Below are 20,460 nucleotides of genomic sequence, written 5' to 3'. Positions count from 1 at the left end.
GTGTTGTTAGCCCTACTCTTCTTTAGAGAGGTCTGACTGCTCAGCCACAGCTGCCAGGTAAATCTGGGTGGTGCAGACTGCTACCAATTGGGTTTACTGCTTACTCCTGTAGTCTTAATCTTTTTGCAGTGTTCCCCAAGGGACCTGCACAGGATTCTGCCTAACACTGGTCTTTCTAGTGACAACACGACCCTAGGACTGGGAAGAGTTTCTCTCTTCAGAAAATACTGTTCTTCCTCAACCGGATTATTTGTTACTTGCTTTCTTAGGGTTTCATCATTCCAGTTATACAGTCTTACGTTTAATGTCTCGTCCTTAGGACTGGGGCGAGTTTCTTCGTACATACAATGATGCCCCGGCGGCTTCCCGGTTCCACCAGTACCTCTCTGTATTCAGGGTAGGGTTGCAGGGCTCGGTTCTCACTCGGCCAATGCTCTTCAGTATCTGGCTTCTCGCTCTTCACTCTTGCCAGCATCCCGTTCTTGGCTTCACATTGGGTTATGTGAAGACATTTTGGAGTAAGACACAGACAACAGGTTCTGAATTATCAATAAAACGTTATTAACTTAAAAATCAGGATGGAAAAACACCTGTCTTTTCATATACTATAATGGGGTTTCCCTACCGAACCAAAAATAAGGAAAGTCAAAGTCCAAGAGATCAACATTGGAATCTGTCTGTGTCCAAAACATATACTTGCCCTCACAACTAATCTATTCAATGGGTAGGGATATCAGCAACCAACAAAACAGTGTTAAACACAACGTTTGAAGTTCTGTCCAGCTCGCAGCTTGTTTCCAGCTCCCGTCCCCAAGTATAAAGCAGTTCCAACAAAAGTCTTGGCAATGCATTAAGTTTAGGATGATATAGAGTTAACCAGTACTCGGGGTTCCCTTTCCCAAGTTCCAAAACACAGTTCAAAACACAAAATATCTTGAGACTCCGCCCTCAAGTCAATAAGTAGGTTAAACCTCAGGGTTCCCTTCCCCAAGATTCACTTTCAAAGGTATCCATTCACTTTGGAGTCCAATATACGTTGGGTTCACTTGCATTGTTAAAGTTCTATTCACTTCAAGATTTAATATGTATTGGTTTGTTTGGTACAACAGTTTGGTTGGCTTGTAGATTCAACATATATGAACTTTGCTTGTATTTAAAGTTTTATTAACTCTTGAGCTCAGCACACAATGCGTTTATTTGATTTGTAAAGTTTCATTCCTTTATAATCTTCATAGGTAACAGTTTTCCTTCAGTGTGGTATTCAATAAGTATGAAGATATATTTGTTAAGCTTTGCATTCGATTCAGAATTCAATAATTGTCAAAGGTTTTCATTTAATTCACTTTGTTGTTATGTTCAGTTAACTTTGTTGTAATATGCCTTTGTAGATTGCCTTTATAACGTGGCCAGCAGACTTTAGATTTTATAAAACATGCTTTCATGTACACGCGACCAATCCGCTACCAAGTGTTCTCAATTTTTCGATGATTAACAAGGATACGGATTAGAGACCTTCAAAAAAGTGTTTTATCATTAACGCAACCACTCTGATGCAAAATAACCTTCCGTGTAAATTCAAACACTTGCATACCGGGTTTCTACTTTCATAGAAGCTGGTTACTTCTATGGGTGTTCGTGCAGTGCAGATCTCTCGGCCTTCTGTTCTCCGCCTTAGGGCTCCACCTTCTGCCCCTCAGGCACTCCTGGGTTGGCTTCTGTCCCCAGGTGAATGAGCACTTCGAACACCAGAAAAAGGAGCAGCCTCCCTGCACGGCTCCCCTTTCAACATTCATTCATGTCCACGGAGGCCCAGCTCCCGGTCAGCTCTCCCCTGAACCATTGGCGTGCTGCAAACGTAGAGCTCCCCGCTGCTTCTCTTAGCCTCTCTGCTGCTGCTCCACCATCACCGCCACTGCTTCTCCCTTTGACATCATTTGATTGGGCTTTTTATACACCTGCAGCCCTTTAACAGGCTGCAGGTGCAAGTGTACAATTGGCCTTGCCTGATCATCATTAAAGGAACATGCCTGACCTCTACTACTCTCAGCATGGCTCTTCCTCGTCCCAGTACCAGAGTGATAAAAGCACCTAGTCTTCATTGCTCCCATTTGCCTCTTCTTTGTCCCAGTACTGTTAGTTATATATAAGGAGGTCAGGGGAGTTGCCTCATAATAACCCGTGAAGGCCGTGGATGGGTTGCGTTTGTCATTAGTAGGAAAAGGAGGATACAATGTCTCTCCCAAAGGCATTACACTCCCAGTCCCCAAAGACCCTCCACCGAGGTGATCCTCCCTCGCTTGTCCAGCCCCAGGGTAAGGATCCAAAAGCGATGGCCTTTCCCTGGCCACCTGCGAAGAGGACCCAGGGGTAATAGGAGTGAGAATACCCTCAGGTTTCTCACAGTTACTTCTGTACCAGGGCACTGGCAATGTTCACGCTTCCAGCAACGGTGATCCCTGCATCGCTGTTCGGGCTCCTTGCCCACCACGCTGCAGAGCCCACCACCGGGTACATGGGTCCTCTCTTCCTCTTCACAGTGATTTCTTTGCTGTTGCATCTTCCAGGCCTCCAGCGTCCCCAACTGGCGTTCTTCATTCCCTCAGAAGTTGCTTGCTCCGTGACCGCCTCGGCTCTGCTTCCCACAGGCGTGATGATGTCAGGGGGCTTCCTTTGCATACAATACTCTCCTCCTCTCGTTCTCTGACTCGTCCCAGTTAAATGCGCGTCACCCGTTAAAGAGACATCTCCTTTTCCATAGTGGTTTCTTGTAGCATTGCGTTCAGCCAAATGCAAAGATGCCATATTGTTCCTCATAGCAGCCAGTCCCATACAGGCAGCTATGGTAGGTGGTCTAGGGAGTTCCTCAAAGGAACAGGAGTCCTTGACCCCAGGGCACTGTGAAGTGTGTGGCTTTTAGTGGGACTACATCTAACATGCAATCTTTAATTCACATTTCTGATAAATGAGTAGCCTTTTCCAGCGCAATTAGAATATTGTGATCCTTAATGCAATGCTGAATTTAGTTAGGCTGAAATGTTCCTCTTCATGGAGTAATATGGAGGGTTGCATGGCAACCTTCAAACTCAAGTAATATCGGCATTACCCACCAAAATTAAGTCATATTACCTGGAGGCAGGTGATGCAAAAGGAGATGAAATAGCGGCAGGAAGCCCTTATAGGATCAGCACATATGCATCACAAGCACAAAATGCAATTCAAAACTGTGTATATAGCTCAAAATGCCTTGAATCCACCACAAAGAAGTTCATCTGGAAATGCCAAGAGTGGTCCTCCTTCTTAGGTCTCGCAACAAACCGATGGAACACCATTCCCAGAGAAAGCCCAGAGAAAGCCACAACTTGGAAGACCACATGTCGTCCAGAAAGTTTCTTAAAGCTCAACAAACAAAATAATACTGATATGTGCCACTCAAAGACCGGACAAAGTCCAGTCAGAATACCTTGCACTCTCCACTACGGACTCCAAGTTCTACCTTCGATAGTAGCAAATTAAGCAGCACACCAACATCTGGGTTCGTCCCTCTGGGTAAGCAGATGCCCCATCTGGCAATACAAGGAGGCACCTAGAATCATACCAACACACAGGCATCTGTCACTTCTGGCCTGCACCCGTTCATCAACACCTCAACAACGCCTATACACTCGTTCATCAACACCTCAACAACACCTATACACAAGTGTTTCGCGCCTTGAAACACTTGTTTATAGGAGCGTTACAATGCCATATCATATCATACCATATCATAACCTTCGCACCTCCCTATCCCCCTTCTCCAACTAGTTTCCTTTCTCTTAAACCATGCTCCAAGAGGCCACCAAAATGGCAAAAGGTACTCCTTTACCCCTTTACATTATATTGCATAGAAGTATTGTTAAAAGACTGATTGCCATACCAGAGTTCCCCCATGTTGAGTTAAGGATTGTATGTAATGGTTAACCAAGATCTTCATACTCCTAGCGTGTTACATTCTGATTACATTTGTGCTGTGAATGTACTTTTAACATTAGATGTTCCGGTCAGGATTGTTTTGAAGCAAAGTATTCTTTCACACTTTCTATGTCAGAGACCCTCCTCCCTACCTCAGGATTCCATTGGTAAAACAGGTCATGGAGATATGCAATTTCGACCACTTGTTGAAACCTGAATCTTTTGCTTAGGGTCCACAACTATGTTCCTGCCAAGGCCTCAAAAATCCATACAGTGGAACTGTCCTGTGTATGTTCTTTGAGGTGTTTGTCATGGAATTCATCGCAGTGGTGTTCACTATACTTTTCATGCAGATTCATATACAGTTTGGAGTAGATATTCAAAGAAGTGCATACAAGTGCTATTCAGTGACTGAAAACAATTAAATAAATAAATAACATTTGTTTTACATCCCTGTGTAGTTTAAACAGAAAAAGAAACGTCTCCGGTCAAGAAAAGAAAGAAATAAATTGCACCGAAAATGGAATTCCAGTTGTAAAGAAAGTCAACCAGAACATATTTCGGTAAGAAAAATATTCTGTATTAAGTGTGCAACAGAGAAACCTAGACACTGACAGTAGTTAATGATCTCGAAGCCTGTTGTCTCTTCCTATTTCCATGCCCTCTGCAGCAGAACAAATACTACTTGGATCCAGCTGTCTTCTCATATACTTTCCTAAATTGCTTATTTTAGGCCCTGCACCTTTTAAAATACATTATAGATTTAAACCTGATCTCTCCTTTTGGAAGATGTTTTCATGGATGCACTGTACTTCTATTTCTGTGAAAATAAAACATGGCTTGCTTCCTCCAGCTGTTCCCTTCAAGGCCCTATTTCATGCAGCCTTCTTCTGGAGCCAAATCTTGTCTGTGTTCTGATTTTCTAATCTATTGTTATTGTAATCCATAGATTTGACATTTTTCAAGTCTTCCTACCTTTTTGCTCATTACTCATCATCTTGGTAGCTTAGAGCTCCACCGTCTCTGATATAACATTATCCTATTGGAGATGCAGCTTCTATAACTGGTATGCTAATTTAGACTCAGGAGGCAGACAAGAGGTCAATGTTTTTATTTATTGTATTGCATATGGTTTAAAAAAACCTTCACAACATAGATAAAAGTAACAATACATTAAGAAATTAATAGAGAATCAATTCATTATTAAAATATTAAAACATTTAAAAGCATCGGAATTACATTTTTTGATAGTATGTTAAAAAAGAGAGAGAGAAATTACATTCAACAGCACAACACTAGATAATCATTAAAACTATTGAACTTGTTTATCCAAAGCCCAAGATTTAATAAAAGCTGCTACTGCAAGATCATAGGTGGTAAAAGGACTCATGAAACATCTTTTCTATAAACTATTCTGGTCCATCCAATCAATGGTTCCCATTAATTGTTTAACATATAGCAATCGTTTTAAGTGAAGAACAGGGCATTCCAAAAGAAGATGTTTCGCAGTCTCAATTTTTACAAAACCTACCTACTGCGTTGGGCCCGACAATCATCCATCTTCTCAGTAATACTTCCCCAGTGGGTAAAAGGTTCCAACGGACACACATTAAAACAGTATGATAAAACAAATTGGGAAACAAAAGATACGGAGCAATGGTTCTCCTTTTTTTGTATTTATTCGATAAGTGGCTCAATGAAGGATGTGCACCCCCTCTTAAAGAAGCCCTCTGCCGATCCTTCCTCTGTGGCTAACTATCGCCCGATCTCTATCACGCCCTTTCCTGGGCAAACTCTTGGGCAAACTCTTGGAAAAGCTGGGCATCTCCCAGCTTAACCTTCATACTGAATCTGTGGGTTGTCTCCATGACCATCAGCCTGGCTTCTGAGCGGCCAGAAGCACGGAAACTGCTCTGAACATCTGTGAAGACCTGCTCTCCAACCTTGATTCTAACCTTCCTTCGGTCCTCATTCTCCTCAATTTTTTTTCGGTTTTCAACACAGTTAACCATGCCATCCTGCTCAAGCTCCTCTGTGATAACCTGGGTATCACTGATCACGCCCTGGGCTGGTTGACCTCTTTTCTCACTGACCGACCCTCTCAGGTTCAACTGGGGTCCTTGCTCTCTTCTATCTCTCTCTCTACCTGTGGTGTTCCACAGGGGTCTAACCTCTCTCTGTGGCTGTTCAACCAATACCTGGCACCTCTTGCCCACCACATTGCTGCTCTCTGCTCCAAATTTCACTGTCATGCCGATGACACGTAGCTCTCTTTCAGGCTCCCCTCAGCCAACTCTACTCCGTCTCTCATTCCTGACTGTCTGTCTGCAATCCAGGAGTGGTGTGCCGCCAATGAACTCTGCCGTAATTCCAGTAAGACTGAGATCCTCCTCATCAGAACACCAACTCCCTCCTTTCCTTTCTCTCTCTGGCCGCCCACTCTGGGTACTCTTCCTGCTCCTACCTGTGAGGCTAAGAGCATTGGGGGTCATCTTCGGCTCCACTCTCTCCTTCTCTCCTCACATCTCCGACGTCTCTAAGAGGTCAAACTATCAGCTGCTTCTCCTCAGAGGTATTCTTCCTTTCCTCACTTTCCCCAGAAACTCACTGTCTCCAGAGCTCTGGTCCTCTCAAGGCTGGACTACTGCAACACCCTCTTTCTAGATCTACCTGCCTCTACTCTCCGTTCTCTACAACTTATCCAGAACAGGACTGCAAGACATGTCCTTGGCCTCGAGCCCAGGGATCGTATCTCTCCAGCCTGAATTCTCTTCATTGGCTCCCAGTGCCAGCAAGGATCAAATTCAAGACCCTCTGCATTGTCCACAAGGCTTTCTTGGGCCTGGGACCACACTACCTCCAACTCTCGCTTCCTAAGTATCTTTCTTCTCGAGCTCTCTGCTCATCCAACTCCAACTCTCTGAGGGTCAGTCGCTTTTCCAAGCAGAGAGATGGGGGAAGATCTCTTTCTTCGGCTGGGGCCTCCCTCTGGAACAGCCTCCCTGCCTCTCTCAAACTTGAGCAGAACCATCTGCAGTTCCGGAAGCAACTCAAGACATTCCTCTTTGCTTCCGCTTTCTCTCTGCCTCTCTCCTGCTGATGACCTGTCTGTTCCACACACTGGTCACCTGGCCATCCTCTGAAATTGGGCCCAGGCCCCTGCCTGTCCAGTTGCACCTCACACTGTCTCTTGGCCCCCCAGCACTTGTGATCTGTATCTGTAACCCTACAGTCCCCTTCCCTGCACTTATGAGTCACCCGTTGGCTGCATTTTTTGATTACCTGCACTAAGCCACCAGCTGGCTGCACTTTTTGAGGAAGTATATGATCTGTCCGTGAACATTTTGTTCACGGGCAGACTGCCCGCATCAAAACTGCTCGGGCACCTGTTTAGACTGTTCATTGAAAACAGGGGCCTAAGCAATTTTTGTTCCATGCCTCCATTTTTAAGATACAGGTGACTCCCTGCAAACCCTTTTGACCTACTCACATGAACATGAGGAGCGGGGGACAACCCCGAAACCCCTGGACATCATGTTCAGGTGAGTAGGTCAAAAGGGAAAAAGGTGAAAACGTCACCTAAAAAGACCCAATGAACAAATTGAAACAATCAAATTGGGTACTTCCCTTTTTGATTACCTGCACTTCTACACCCCCCCTTTTTGCACTTCTCCTCTTCCCTGCGCTTGCATGATCTGAATGACACAAGGCCTAGTAAGATTGTTGTTTTGTCCTCCCTGTATTTCCCCCCCTTGTCTTGCCTAGAAACACTTGTGTGCAGGCGTGTTATAAATGCCATATCATATCATTGAAAGAGTCAATGGTATGAATCCATTCGTAAGGGTAAAGTGCCCCCTTTACTTTCATGGGATTGGAGACCAGCAGGTCGACATTCACGTCTATAGCTGTAAGCAGCAAGTCACAGTGTAATCTTAACTTTCCCACGAAGCCCAAAAAGGGGCTTGCAAGGAATCACCTGCTCCCAGCAAGGAGGATACATCAGCACTGAGAGTGTCCTTAATTGGGAAAATAATCTTACGGTATAATGACAAAAGAGACCATTGTACCCTCGTTTTTAGAGACAATAAGCCCAACTTATACCTCATTGCTGCCACTGGAACAGCGTTAGGTATCCTCAAAACTCATTTCCACATACTCCCCTCTATAATGTCCAACCAGAAATATGATTCGATAGGCCAGAGCTCCAAACCGTAGATCAGTTTGGGAACAACTTTCCCCTTATAAAACTGGATAGCTGTCTTAATGGAAAATCTCCTGAATTTTCTGTCCATAGTTATAAGTTGGTTTGTTAGGTTTTTTGCTTTAACAGCGAGAACCTGCTGGAAATTTCTGATTGAAGGGTGTGCTGAGATATGATATCCCAAATATGTCATGCTCAAGGTGCCCCTTAAGATAGTGTCCTGGAAGAACCATCTGTATGAACTACGTTTCCTGCCCCTAGACAACTGCAGTATTTTGTTTTTAGAGGGATTCGCCAGAAGTCTGTTATCCCTTGCGTAAAGGCAGAGAGAAGCTCTGCATACCAATCCTGGAGTTGTCGGAGAGCAGGAAATCGTCTGCATAAGCCATCCATGATGATTTTACTGACCTAAATTTCGGTACAATGAATGCAGCAGGTTTCAAACTAGGTTGGAAACATAGAGATTAAAAAGGCCAGGTGCCAAAACACATCCCTGCTCTAACCCTGAGTGAGTATTAATCCGACTGGAAGCTTTTTCCTGGAATTCTCTTATGACTGCTCCACTGATATTGGCAGAGTAACCCTTGCAAAAACCAGTTTCAAAAATATCCAGTTTGCCTATGGAGGCTGCCCAGTCTTCCAGGTGCTGAAGCAAAACAGCTGCAAATATTTAGCTGTCAACATCTATAAGAGCTATGGGCCGGTAGTTCCCCTCCCTTCTTAAAAATGGGGACCACATATGATGACCGGCACGAGTCTGGAACACGAATCACCCTTCAAGATGGTATTTGTCAGGCCATTTGGTCCAGGTGCCTGAGAAGATTTATGGAAATTCATTATAGATAAAATCTCATCAGGAATTAACCAATTTTCCAAAGCTTTCTCTCTTTGGAGAAGCTTTGTTTCGTCTGATGTGTGCTTACTCCTAGTATATATAGCCTGAAAGTGTTTGACCCAAGAGGCTTCAGAGACCACGTTCAATTGACCATCCATGTTTACGGCTCACAGTGAGTTCACAGCGTCCCAAAAGTGGCGTACATCCCTTTTAATTAAAAAGTGGAGCATTAGCTCAGCATCACCTTGAAAGAGAGAGGCCTTGTGCTTGAGTTTATTTTTGCTATATTTCTCGTCTTGTGAATTAAGACTATTATGGTTAGTTCTAATCGCCTTTCTTTAGGCCCTTTTTCTCATAGCAAACGTAGCATCGTGTTTATGCAAATGAACAGTGCCCTGCTTCTTCTTGACAGCTGAACATGGGGGAAAAACTTTATACTTGCATTCAACAAGCTTTTCCCAAAATGTTCCACGTTGAAACATTCTGTTTTCCATTCATATGTTGTAGTTTTAATGTTTCCAACAAGGATCTATTTAAGTGGTACATTTCCTTAGGGGACCGGCGCAGCCTGTTTCCACTTCCATTCACAGCCAGATTAACTAAAGCGCTTCTTTCAAACTTGCCATAATGCTTTTTGAAATGAGCACTCAGCATGCAATGATCACTCCATCGGTTCCGAAAGATGTACAAATCAGAACAGGACAGAAATAAGGAGTAGTCAACAAATATGCAGTCTAAAGCGGAGGAACTACTACCCCTGTGCCATGTTGCTGAATTACCAGTAGCCTTCTCTATGTTGTTAAGTGCAGACCAATAGCCAAAAAAGACAATGCCCATTTCAGTCACGCCTGTACTTTCAAGTTCGAAGAAACAGAGACTGAGGTGGCATCCCACTGTGCCTCCTCAATATCGGGGTCTGGAAAATCCGCATTTAGGTTACCAGCTACTAAAACATGGCACCCAATGTTCCCGCAACGCCAGGTCATGATACACTTCACAATTGGCTGGAGGAATTTATTCAGGTTGCCCACACCCTTGTGCCAAAATATATTTATTAGGAGAAATGAGGCTAATTCCCCAACACTATGTACTTGTACGGCCAATACTCCAAATGGAAGATTGGGGATTACCACAGCAGTTGTGCCTATACCTGACCTGATTACAGTAAGGAGCCCACTCGCCAGACGGCCTAGCCGACTCGCCTGGGTGCATTGAAGAAATACTTGATATCCATCAAGCACAGGGCAGGCAGTCAGCCGAGTCTCCTCCAAGAAAATACAATAATTTCTCTTCAAACAGGCAATAGCTTCTGTGTTTGAAGTCAGGTGCAAGTTCCCTCGATAATTCCAAATGACAAATTATAACAATAGCAGGTTTCCTAAAGAGGCATTACTGAGGTCATTTACCTCCCTTATTCCAGTGCACCCGTGTTGCTCCAAACTTGTCGGCATTTGAAGCGTGGTGGCAAGTTAGACGGTTGTCTAACTCCTGGGGTATCTTAGCGCTTCCCTTTGGTTCATTCCACTCAATCTTGCGGGGCAAGTAAGGTTCACACTTTTCAATTCTGAATTCTAGAGTGTTAAGTCTCGAGGCTTCAGCCAACACTAAGTCCATAACCACACGTGTGTGGAAATGGATGGTACATAACCCCATTTTTCATCCTTTAGGAAGCTCTATCCTCTTAATGTCAAAGGAGGAAAGTGCATTCAAAGCCGGTATCTCAGAGAAAATAGTCAGGTCCTTAGTTCTGTTCAAACAAACATCTATATCACGCTCAAACATGCTAAGTATGCACAAGCTATTCTCAATGTTCTCCAGCATGGGGTCTGGCATGGATTCACATGCTCATGAATATTCCCCATCGTCAGGCTGGGAGTCCTCGGTAAAGAAAAAATCAGTATCAGTTTCGTTTCTGATCTGTCTTTCTTAGTAGTAACCAATCACTGAACTCTGGGTCATACTGCCCCCAGCCAATGACTGCCCTCTCCCTAAGCCCCGCCTCTGGCAGCCATCCTCAGATTTTTACCGCACGCTCAAGTGTTGGGAGTCCTCGTGCTTTAGCTCTCGAGTTTTTGCTACGTTTTCGCACTTTTTCAAGAGATTTTCTCATTTTTTCGGTTTAATCGAGCCTCAAGCTCCACTGTTTCTACTTCCGATAACGGGGACACGTTTCGAATTCTTCTATGCCCCTCAAGGGTGAAGTTTTCATCGAGTTTACGCTTCTTGGAGGATTCTGGAAGATCTGCGGCCTACCTCAACGGACATGGCCCAGGACAAGGGAAGCTCGACGCCCGGATCCAAGCTGTCGGGTGCTGCCCTGGATGCGGATTACAAAACGTTTTCAAGGAGGACAAGCATTTGCGAGGTCTCTACTGCCTTCATGAGGACAAGACGCACGTGGAGAAGGACTGTGCTTTCTGCAAGAACCTTTCGGAACGGACCAAACAAGATCGTCGTTCCCGCCTCGCCGCCTGGCTGGAGAAGGGTGTCGGGGGGAAATTCTGCCGGGGTCGGCCGGGCCGTCCGCAGACCTCCGGGCAGGGAGGCCCCAACTCCTCCCGTATATCCCAGACGAGATAGAGTATGAGACACACACAAGGAGCAAGGTGACTCTGCTGTTTATTTAGACAAAACGGCAGGGATGGGTCAAGGAGCGTACGCGTTCGTCCTGACACACACACAATCGTGGGGCTCGCAGGCCCTTTTTACTGCATTATGACGCGCTACTTGCGTCACTTCAGAAAGTTAACAAAAAACCTATCGCCACTCTTAATTGGTTGCTCGAGTGGTAGGGTTAGTATAGTACACATATAGAGAATGATATTAGTGGACAAGGTGTAGTCAGGTGGTATATCTGGGTTGTCCCTACAATTAGATACATAAGAATTGTTACATGAAGACTCCTGAGGATTGGCTAGTATTACTGACGTCTGAGATAAGAGCCCCATGTTCTGATTGGTGCATCCGTGAGCTTCCCAGCCTGGGACCACCGTTGTTCCCAGCTCTCGGTGTACCTGTGTTTGCAACAATGTTTCAATATGGGTACGTGCAGACAATATGAGGATTTATTCATAGGTGGAAGGCTGACCGCTCCCACTGTAGCAGATGTCCATTGAGCCTTTCAAGTGTATCGGCCTGTGTCTCGTAGTGAGGGACTCAGACGCCTTTTCTCTCCTGGGTTTTGGCATCTCGTCAGGTTCGGCTTGGTCACGTGGGGAGGGACCGTGAAAGAGGCAGAATTCTGCACAATTAATATTGTTTTTTCTACTGCGCGTCTGGTTTAATTTGTCGGCGTGCCTTTATCGTTGAGGCGCGGAGTGCGAGGTTGCAACATCGTGCCTTTGATGATTTGTTCTTGGATGTGGGTTTGCAACATTGCGACCTTGGCTGGTTGCTCCACCGGGTTCTTTCTGCAGGATCAGCAACCTGACTCTTGCTTTGTTAATGTCCACGGGAGCTCTTGTTTGAGGCCTACTCGGGCCTGGTGCTTAAGTAGTCTGTTTGGTGCATAGGTGCTTTTGGGTTATAATGGCATATATTTCCATGACCAGTATCGTGTTTCCATTATACCTCTCATGGTGGTAACGGGTTTCAAGAGAAGCGTGAGCAAGCGTTATAGATGAGTTCATGATGCGTCTTGTGTTTCTGCGTTCTGAAAGCCTATGTAAAAATAATAAAGATGCACGTCCGTGAATATGCCTGTCGCCTACGTCAGAGCACTGAGTATGTTCTTCGTGTAGATTGGTGTGGAAATGTTAAGTGTGTATATTTGTACAGATGTGCTTCCCGTTGTCTAGGTCGTCATGGCATCTCTAACGACGTGTGGTTTTTAGTCTAGCTGATCCGAGCCGCAGGTGTCGGCATGGCCAGTGCGGGCTGCTGGGCAGGCAGGTGGACACATCCGTATGTTCCTGTACCAGGGTACCTGGTCGTCTGGTAAATGGACAAACTCTTCTCGCGGCGGGTGTCTGGGCCGTGACCCTCTAGGCCAAGCGCGAGAGGTGAAGGACGGGAGCCTGGTCTTCCATTCTCCCACTTCAGTCCCCCCTCTGGTCGACTTGTCGACCACAAACATATCCTTCTCGTTATCTCCTCTTACCCTCCATATCTTAGTTATCCCTCCGAGATGTCCATAATGGTTTACATGATCTTCAAATGACCAATACATATATTCACATGTTCCTCCAGGAGTACAGTATACCCATCTTCCTATGTAGCTCCTGGGGTTCCTTGGGTTCTCGATCTTCACTGATGGTGGGTCTAGATGATTGGTGATGATTTGGGTGCGCAACTTCTCCCTTTCTTGTATTATCACACCTGTATGCTGGCCGTCATCTGCTGGCATTAAGGGGTGCATTCCCACCATTTCCAGCAACTCGTCAGTCGTGCGTGCCTTCCGGGCCTTCCAAAATCTAATTATGATCAGAGTAGCTCCAGCCAAAATAGTACACCCCACTATTATTTTCAGTCCATCTGACAGCCAAGATGGCATCCATGACCATAATAGTGAAAACCAGCTCTTATCCTTGTCTACACCGTTACTTTCATCCATCATTTTGGAGTGCATCTGGGCCAATTGTGAAACTGCTTCTGTCAGTGTACCATTGTCAGCATCGTTGGCAGGTATGAACGTGCAGCAAGATTGTCCTATCTTTGCACAAACTCCTCCTTCCATTGCTGTGAGAAGGTCCAATACATATCTGTTCTGGAGTGCTACCATCCTTACAGCTCGCAGTTCCTCTTTAATTGCGTTGAACCCATTTACTGTTGAATTGATGGTCATCATTAGTTCCCATCTGGTTATTTGGAGCCATTTTGCGTTTGCGTATGCCTGCAGTCCCGGATGTATTATTGAGGAGAAGAACATTGCTGCTCTGCTGAATAGTCTGTGTTCTGGCGGTATTGATGTTAGTTCCGTTTCCGACCTTCCCCACAGGTAATTTCCTGTCAGTGGCTCTCCTTGTCTTTTTCTCCTATTTAGGACAGTATCATTGCTGTTGGTCCTGTTCTCTTGCTCCTTCTGAAGTGGTGCAGATCTCTTTCTTCTCCTATCCCCTTCATCCATTTTAGGAAATTTCGCCACATCGACATTCTTCTTAGGTACCACTAGTGATGGTACATTGACGTGTACCATTGTGCACACACCATTCCACAGGGGGGGCAGTGTATGATATGCCTTTTCTCCGCAGGCCCAATAATGGTCCATTATTACTGCTGTTCCCGCTCCCCCCTCAGGTAACTCCATCACGCTTGCACAATTGGTGTTATATCCTACGTCCACCTCTCCTTTATGCTGGTAGCATACTTTGGGCGCAGTCAATGGTAGTATAGTTATTGGGTCTTCATCTTCTTCTACCCACGTGAGCATTGGTACATACTTGATCCACGTCGTCCAACATCGATGATTGTGTGTCTCGATAGTTGAGATAGTTTCTTTTGTTACCATGTTGCTGCCAATCACTCCTATCTCCCAGCTGTTGCCCAGATACACCTTTCCTATTATCGTCAGTAGTGGCCTCTCCCAGCATCCTTGTTTACCCGGAACTTCAGTGGCGTACCAATCACATGGTAGATACTGCAGTGTTACCTTCTTTGTTTCTCCTTTTGCAGGGCCACTTGTTATGTACCTGAATGCTTCAGCATGTAAACTGGTCTTGTGATAACTCAGATAGGTCTTGAGGAAGTTGTTTTCATATGGGTATGAGTCTCGTGTTTTCCATGTCATGTGCACTACTGTTCCTTGAAATCTTCCTTTCGTTTGGAACAGGGCCAAATATATTATGCACTGTGCTGTTTTTTCATCTATTTCTGTGGCAACAAATGTTCGTGAAGCGCTCATGGCGTATGGTATTAATGAGCAAACGTAACAGCTATCCTCGGTTGTCTGCTTACCAATACGGGTCATGTGCTGGTACCATATGTTGTTTGCGACGTGTGCTGAATCTTGTACATAATTATCAATACCTTTATTGTCTGAGTATGTGCTGCGTTTAACTCTATTTTGCTTGGGTGCAAAATTACTATTACCACCTGACGTAACACCTGTTGCAGCAGGGAACGGGGGTATATTAGGTTTGGGTGCAGCAATAAAATCGATAGCATAGCTGTACTGCCAGACAGAGGCAGCCAAGAACCCGGTGATCATAAAAATCCCTATTATTTTTATTACATATGCTAATCTCACCGGCATTTTGCTCTTACCTTGCTGCAGTCCTGGCAGCGTATTCTTGCGACGTTAAAGTTGCCCGCCTAAAAATTCTCAAAAGTGCTCGTTATTAAATGTTAGTTTTGTTTCCTTTAAGCTCTCCCTATCAAGTAGTCATTCAGTGCCCAGGCGAAGAGCTGCTCCCACGCTACTCTAAGTGATCGGTCTCTTAGGACCGGCAAGTATGGGCGGAGGTGGGGCATGTAATATTCTATGGCCAGGAGGAAGGCTGTGTAGTAGACACGTACCCTTCTTCTTTTTAGGTATGTTGGCCTTTTTATTTCGTATACAAATTGGTGTGACAATTCTTCTGGGTAGTTATCGTCTGGCAGCACCATCTACGCCTGTACACTGAACTTGTTTAATTAGCTTTTTCTTAACAATACAATATTACGCAGTTCCTGTATGTGCGAGAGAAAAAAGGAGAACATTCACGTGTTTACATGTGTATTGGTGCAAGCAATGTCCTTCAGTTTTAGTTACAACTGTACTTAGCAGTCAATGGGGGGGGGTTTGCGCTCAGATGGCGGAAGTATTTTTACTCTTTGAGCATGTGACCATGGGGTGGGCAGTATGGGGATCACCCCCTTCTTCGTCAGTTATCGTCTCCGAGGGAACAATTGGGTCGTTGTCTGTGGTGGAACTTTCTTCCGCTGTCGGGGATGTTGTTGCTGTTCTTCCAATGGACCTGTCGTTGGCGCTGGGGCGGGTCTGCAGTTTGTAGATCTTTACGTCATGTAGGTGGTTCCAGGCACGCTTATCCTTTAGTTTTACTGCTCTTGTTGATACGTCCTCTATCAGATGGGGGCCAGTGAACCTCTTCTCGTTCCACTTTCTATTGAAATTGCGAAGTAGCACGTGGTCACCTTTGGCAAGTTTGCACAAGTTCTCCTTTCCCAATTCTGTACTTGCGCCTTTTTCTTGATTGCTGGTAGACCCGCCCCGTGTGCGCTCGAGCTGTTGAGACACAAATACGACACTAGTAATCAAAGAAGACACATATTGATACATTTCATCACCTAACACACTCGCTGAACTTTCGTGGTCGGTGAATGCCCTTGACGTTGGGGTTAGGGGAAGGCGCATTTGACGTCCAGTAACCACTTCGTGAGGGGTGAGGTGGTGGTCGGACCCTGGCCTATTTCTAAGTTCAAATAAAGCTAACGGAAGGCAATACAACCAACTTTTCTTTGTTGTTTGTTGTATTTTTGCAATTGCCTCCTTCAATAAGCCATTCAGGCGTTCACATACGCCATTAGCCTGTGGGTGGTATGCGCATGCAAATTTGTGTTTAATGTTCAGCAGGGATGTGATATGTTGGAACATTTCGTTTGCGAAATGTGGGCCGTTGTCTGATCTTAACACCTCGCACACTCCCCACCTGGGGAAGACCTCCCTTACTATGAATTTGGCTGCTCTAAACGCATCAGGGTGTGAACAGGGCCCTGCTTCAATCCACCTAGAAAATGGGCATACTACTACAATCATATACCTATTACCTTGACATATGTTGATCATATCAACATAGTCAATGTGAAGGTGCCGAAAAGGTCCTTCTGGCCGGGGTATGGTACCTCTTATCACTTTTAGAGTATGACCGGCCGTAAACTGTTGACATGTGAGGCAATTGCTGATAAAATTTGACACATGAGAGTTTAACTCAGGACAAAACCAATCTTCTCTAATTCGTGCTGCTATTATTTCCTTGCCTGTATGGGCAGGGTGATGTAATTGGCTCAGGGCGGTATTTAACAGTGCCAACGGTATTACAACTTTCCCCGTGCCACCCTGGCGCCATAGTGCGTCGGTTGGGGACATTGTACATCCTCTTTTTACCCATACTTCTTTTTCGGCCATTGGTGCAGCCGCTTGTAGTTCCATAATCTGTGTGGCTGGGAGATGGGTGTACCCTTCTTTTATTAACATCTCCCTAGCTATTCCCCTCCCTCTCCCTCTCTGTGAGTCTGTGGGGTTCCATATCTCACCAAAGTATGCAGCATATTTCGCATGTGCGTCTGCTGCTGCATTCCCTTTTGATACGTAGTCTTCTCCATTGGTGTGTGCGGTGCACTTGACTAGGGCTAGTTCTTGGGGGTCGTTTATTACTTCAATTAGTTCAGCCAACAATAGGGCATGTTGTACTGGAGTGCCATCAGCTCTCCTAAACCCTCTTCTTCTCCATTTTGATAACCCTGAGTGGACAGTGGATGTAACATATGCACTGTCGGAATATATGGTTACTCTTTTATTAAAACTTTCCTTTAATGCCAATATTAGTGCAACCAGTTCCGCGGCTTGAGCAGAGTAGTGCTGTGGTAATTGTACACACTTCATAGCCACACACACCGGCGCCTCCATCATTTTTACTACTGCTGCCCCAGTCCTTCGTATCCCATCTCCTTGATCAATAGTTGATGACCCATCAATAAACAAAAGCTCACCTCCCTCTAGTGCGTTTTCTTCAACTTTTCTAGTACATGAGTACATTTTAGTTATTTGGGTGCAGTCGTGGGCGTAATCTCCCTCTTCAATTACTTCTGCTAGGAACCTTGCAGGGTTAACCGTGCTACATCTAACAATTGCTAGTTCAGCCTTATCTCATAACCTGATGCCCTCTGTGTCGTTAGTGTGGACTTAGGTTTGTTCAATATCGCAAATAGTGCATGTTCCACAAACAGTGTAGTTGGGCACCCCATAGTTATTGCTGATGCTTTTTCTACTGCAAAGGCAGCTGCAGCGAGACCTTGTTCACAAGGGAAGTGGCCTAACATCACAGGGTCTAAGTGTCCGCTGTAAAATGCTACTGGTTTATATCCCATGCTCGTTTTTTGTGCCAATACTGCCTTCATCACTGCTGAGTCGCAATGTGAAGATATAAAAAAGCGTCGCTCATAGTCTGGGGATGCCAGTACTGGAGCAGTTGATATCGCGTCTTTCAATTCGTCAAATGCCTCCCTCATTTCCATAGTCCATCCCAACTTTTTCTCCCCTTTATTTGCTTCCTTCAAACCCTCAAGCAGGGGTCCTATGTATGAGCTGTAATCAAATACCCATGCTCTACAGTAGTTGCACAGCCCCAGAAATTGCTGCAGTTCTCTCAGTCTGTGGCACGGGAGTGCTTGAGATGGCCTTTGCTCTTTGTGGTGCAATCCTTCTTCCATGTTGGGATATCAGTTGGCCAATGTAAAGTACCTGTTCCTGACAGTATTGTATCTTTTCCATGTCTACCTTGTACCCCTTTTCAGCCAATATTGTCAACATCTTTAAGGAGTCCTCTCTACATTTACTTTCGTTTGTACTGCAAATTATTATGCAAATTATTATGTCATCCACATACTGTAACACTGTGCTTTCCACCTCAACGTTACCCAAATCCATCTGTATTACTCTATTGAAAATTGAGGGTGATTCACAATACCCCTGTGGTAATCTGGTATGTTTCCACTTTGTATTTCGGTAAGTGAAGCTTGTCAGATCTTGTGAGTCTGGGTGTAATGGTATTGAGAAAAAAGCATTTTTAAGGTCAATCACTGTAAATCGTGATGCTTCTGCTGGAATGCCACACAATATTGTGGCCGGGTTTGCTGTTACTGGATACTCTGCTTCTACTATGTTGTTTAAGGGTCTGAGGTCCTGTATGAAGCGCCAAGACCCCCCTTTAGCCTTGCGCACCGGGTACACAGCTGTGTTACATGGTGATTCTGAGGGGACCAATATGCCATTGTTTATAAGGGCCGTTATGGTTTCATATATGCCTTCATCTGCCTCTTTTGACAATGGGTACTGTTTCACTCTTGGTAGTATGGCACCTTTTTTCAATTTTATCCTTACACCCCCTATGCTTTCTATGCATCCCACGTCATAAGGGCTAATAGTCCATAATGATTTGGGCACCTTTGACATATCCTCCTTAAAAAATGGGACTGGGGTGCCTCAAGTGCCATTGCAATTTTCTGTGCTACTTGTTTGTGAGCCACTCTTAGCCATATTTCTACACTCATCATGAACACCATTTCATCTTCTTCCTTTTCTTCTGAGAACAGCTCTTCATCTGACACCTGGGTCAGCCTACATCCTTCTGCTAGTGCTATCACCGCCCTCCATGCTCTCCCTTCTTTATCTTGGGCGTGCACAGCAACATAATCAGCTGTTGCAATAATGCTCTCAATGTCCATTACAAACACCTTCCCTTCCAGTTCATTAACTGGTGTTTCTGGTCGGAACAGATAGGCTGCTGGCCTCCTCCATATTTTCCCTTCTATCCCTGGCATCCATGCAAATGCCATGTCTGTGCCATACTGGAATAGCTCGCCATCTACTGGCTCCGCCCTAATCGCTGTCTGTCCACAGTATGCTTGCAAAATCTGTCGTGCTGCGAGCATGTTAATCCCTGGAGTAGAGCAAATTATGCCATCCTCTGTAAAGGAGATCGTCATATTCAACCTGTTCATTATGTCTCTCCCCAGTATATTTACTGGTGAGGCACTATAATACAAAAGTGGGACTGACAGATCATAATCTCCAATAGATAATGGAACGTTATCAGTAAATGGAACCAACCCCTTAGCCCCAGAAAATCCTTGGGTGTTCATGGCTTCGCCTGACATTTTAAATTTACCTTCCCTTATGCAAGACCGGGTTGCCCCGGTGTCAACAAGAAATGATAATTTTTTGTCACCTATCGTTACCTCTATGCGTGGTTCCTCCGCACTATTAGGTGTTACTGACAGGATGGGACACACCAAGGCCGTCTGTGGGCTGGCCTATTGGGGGTACAATGATTGGCCATTCCCTGTGTAAGGGTTGTGTCCCAACACCGTCACCCTACCCAATTGCGTTTGTTGAGTTTGGGGTGGTGGTTGTATTAACGCTACTTGTTGTTGTGGCGGTGGCAGTTGCTGTGTTATTTGTTGTTGTGGCAGTGAATAGGTTTGTGGCTGTTGTGTTGTTTGTTGTTGTGGGTCACTCCCTTTTTGTGACATCTGCTGTTGTTGTATGCCCTGCTGTTCTTGTGAGGTCCTAGGTTGTGCTTGTTCATTCCATGCTGGTGTTCCTGGCCTGACCCTACATGTACGTGACATGTGTCCTAATAGTCCGCAGCTCCAACACACGGGTGGTTCCCTGCTTTGCCATGGGAAGCTCCCTGTGTTGTCCTGGTATACGGGTTGCCCTGTGGGGTAGTAATTTCTAAGTCCCCCAGCCTGTTGTTGGGTATTATATCCGTATCCTCTCCCCCTCATAAACCCTCCTCTCCCTCTGTTATAACTATAA

General features: G+C 45.2%; 1 protein-coding gene across 1 annotated transcript in view; it reads left to right on the top strand.

The window, feature by feature from the left end:
- Window positions 1-20,460, top strand: part of AGBL2 (AGBL carboxypeptidase 2) — a 2,805,139-nt gene that overhangs the window by 1,559,532 nt on the left and 1,225,147 nt on the right. Inside the window, exon 14 of the mRNA XM_069623090.1 lies at window positions 4,410-4,511. Coding sequence (XP_069479191.1) covers window positions 4,410-4,511 — 102 coding nt within the window. The remainder of the gene's footprint in view (window positions 1-4,409; window positions 4,512-20,460) is intronic.

This window comes from Ambystoma mexicanum, chromosome 11, assembly GCF_040938575.1.
Source record: "Ambystoma mexicanum isolate Mex_15411 chromosome 11, UKY_AmexF1_1, whole genome shotgun sequence".
In the NCBI taxonomy this organism is placed as follows: Eukaryota; Metazoa; Chordata; class Amphibia; order Caudata; family Ambystomatidae; genus Ambystoma; species Ambystoma mexicanum.
The sequence above is the reverse complement of the archived record's forward strand: the minus strand, read 5'-3'. Positions and strand labels throughout refer to the sequence as shown.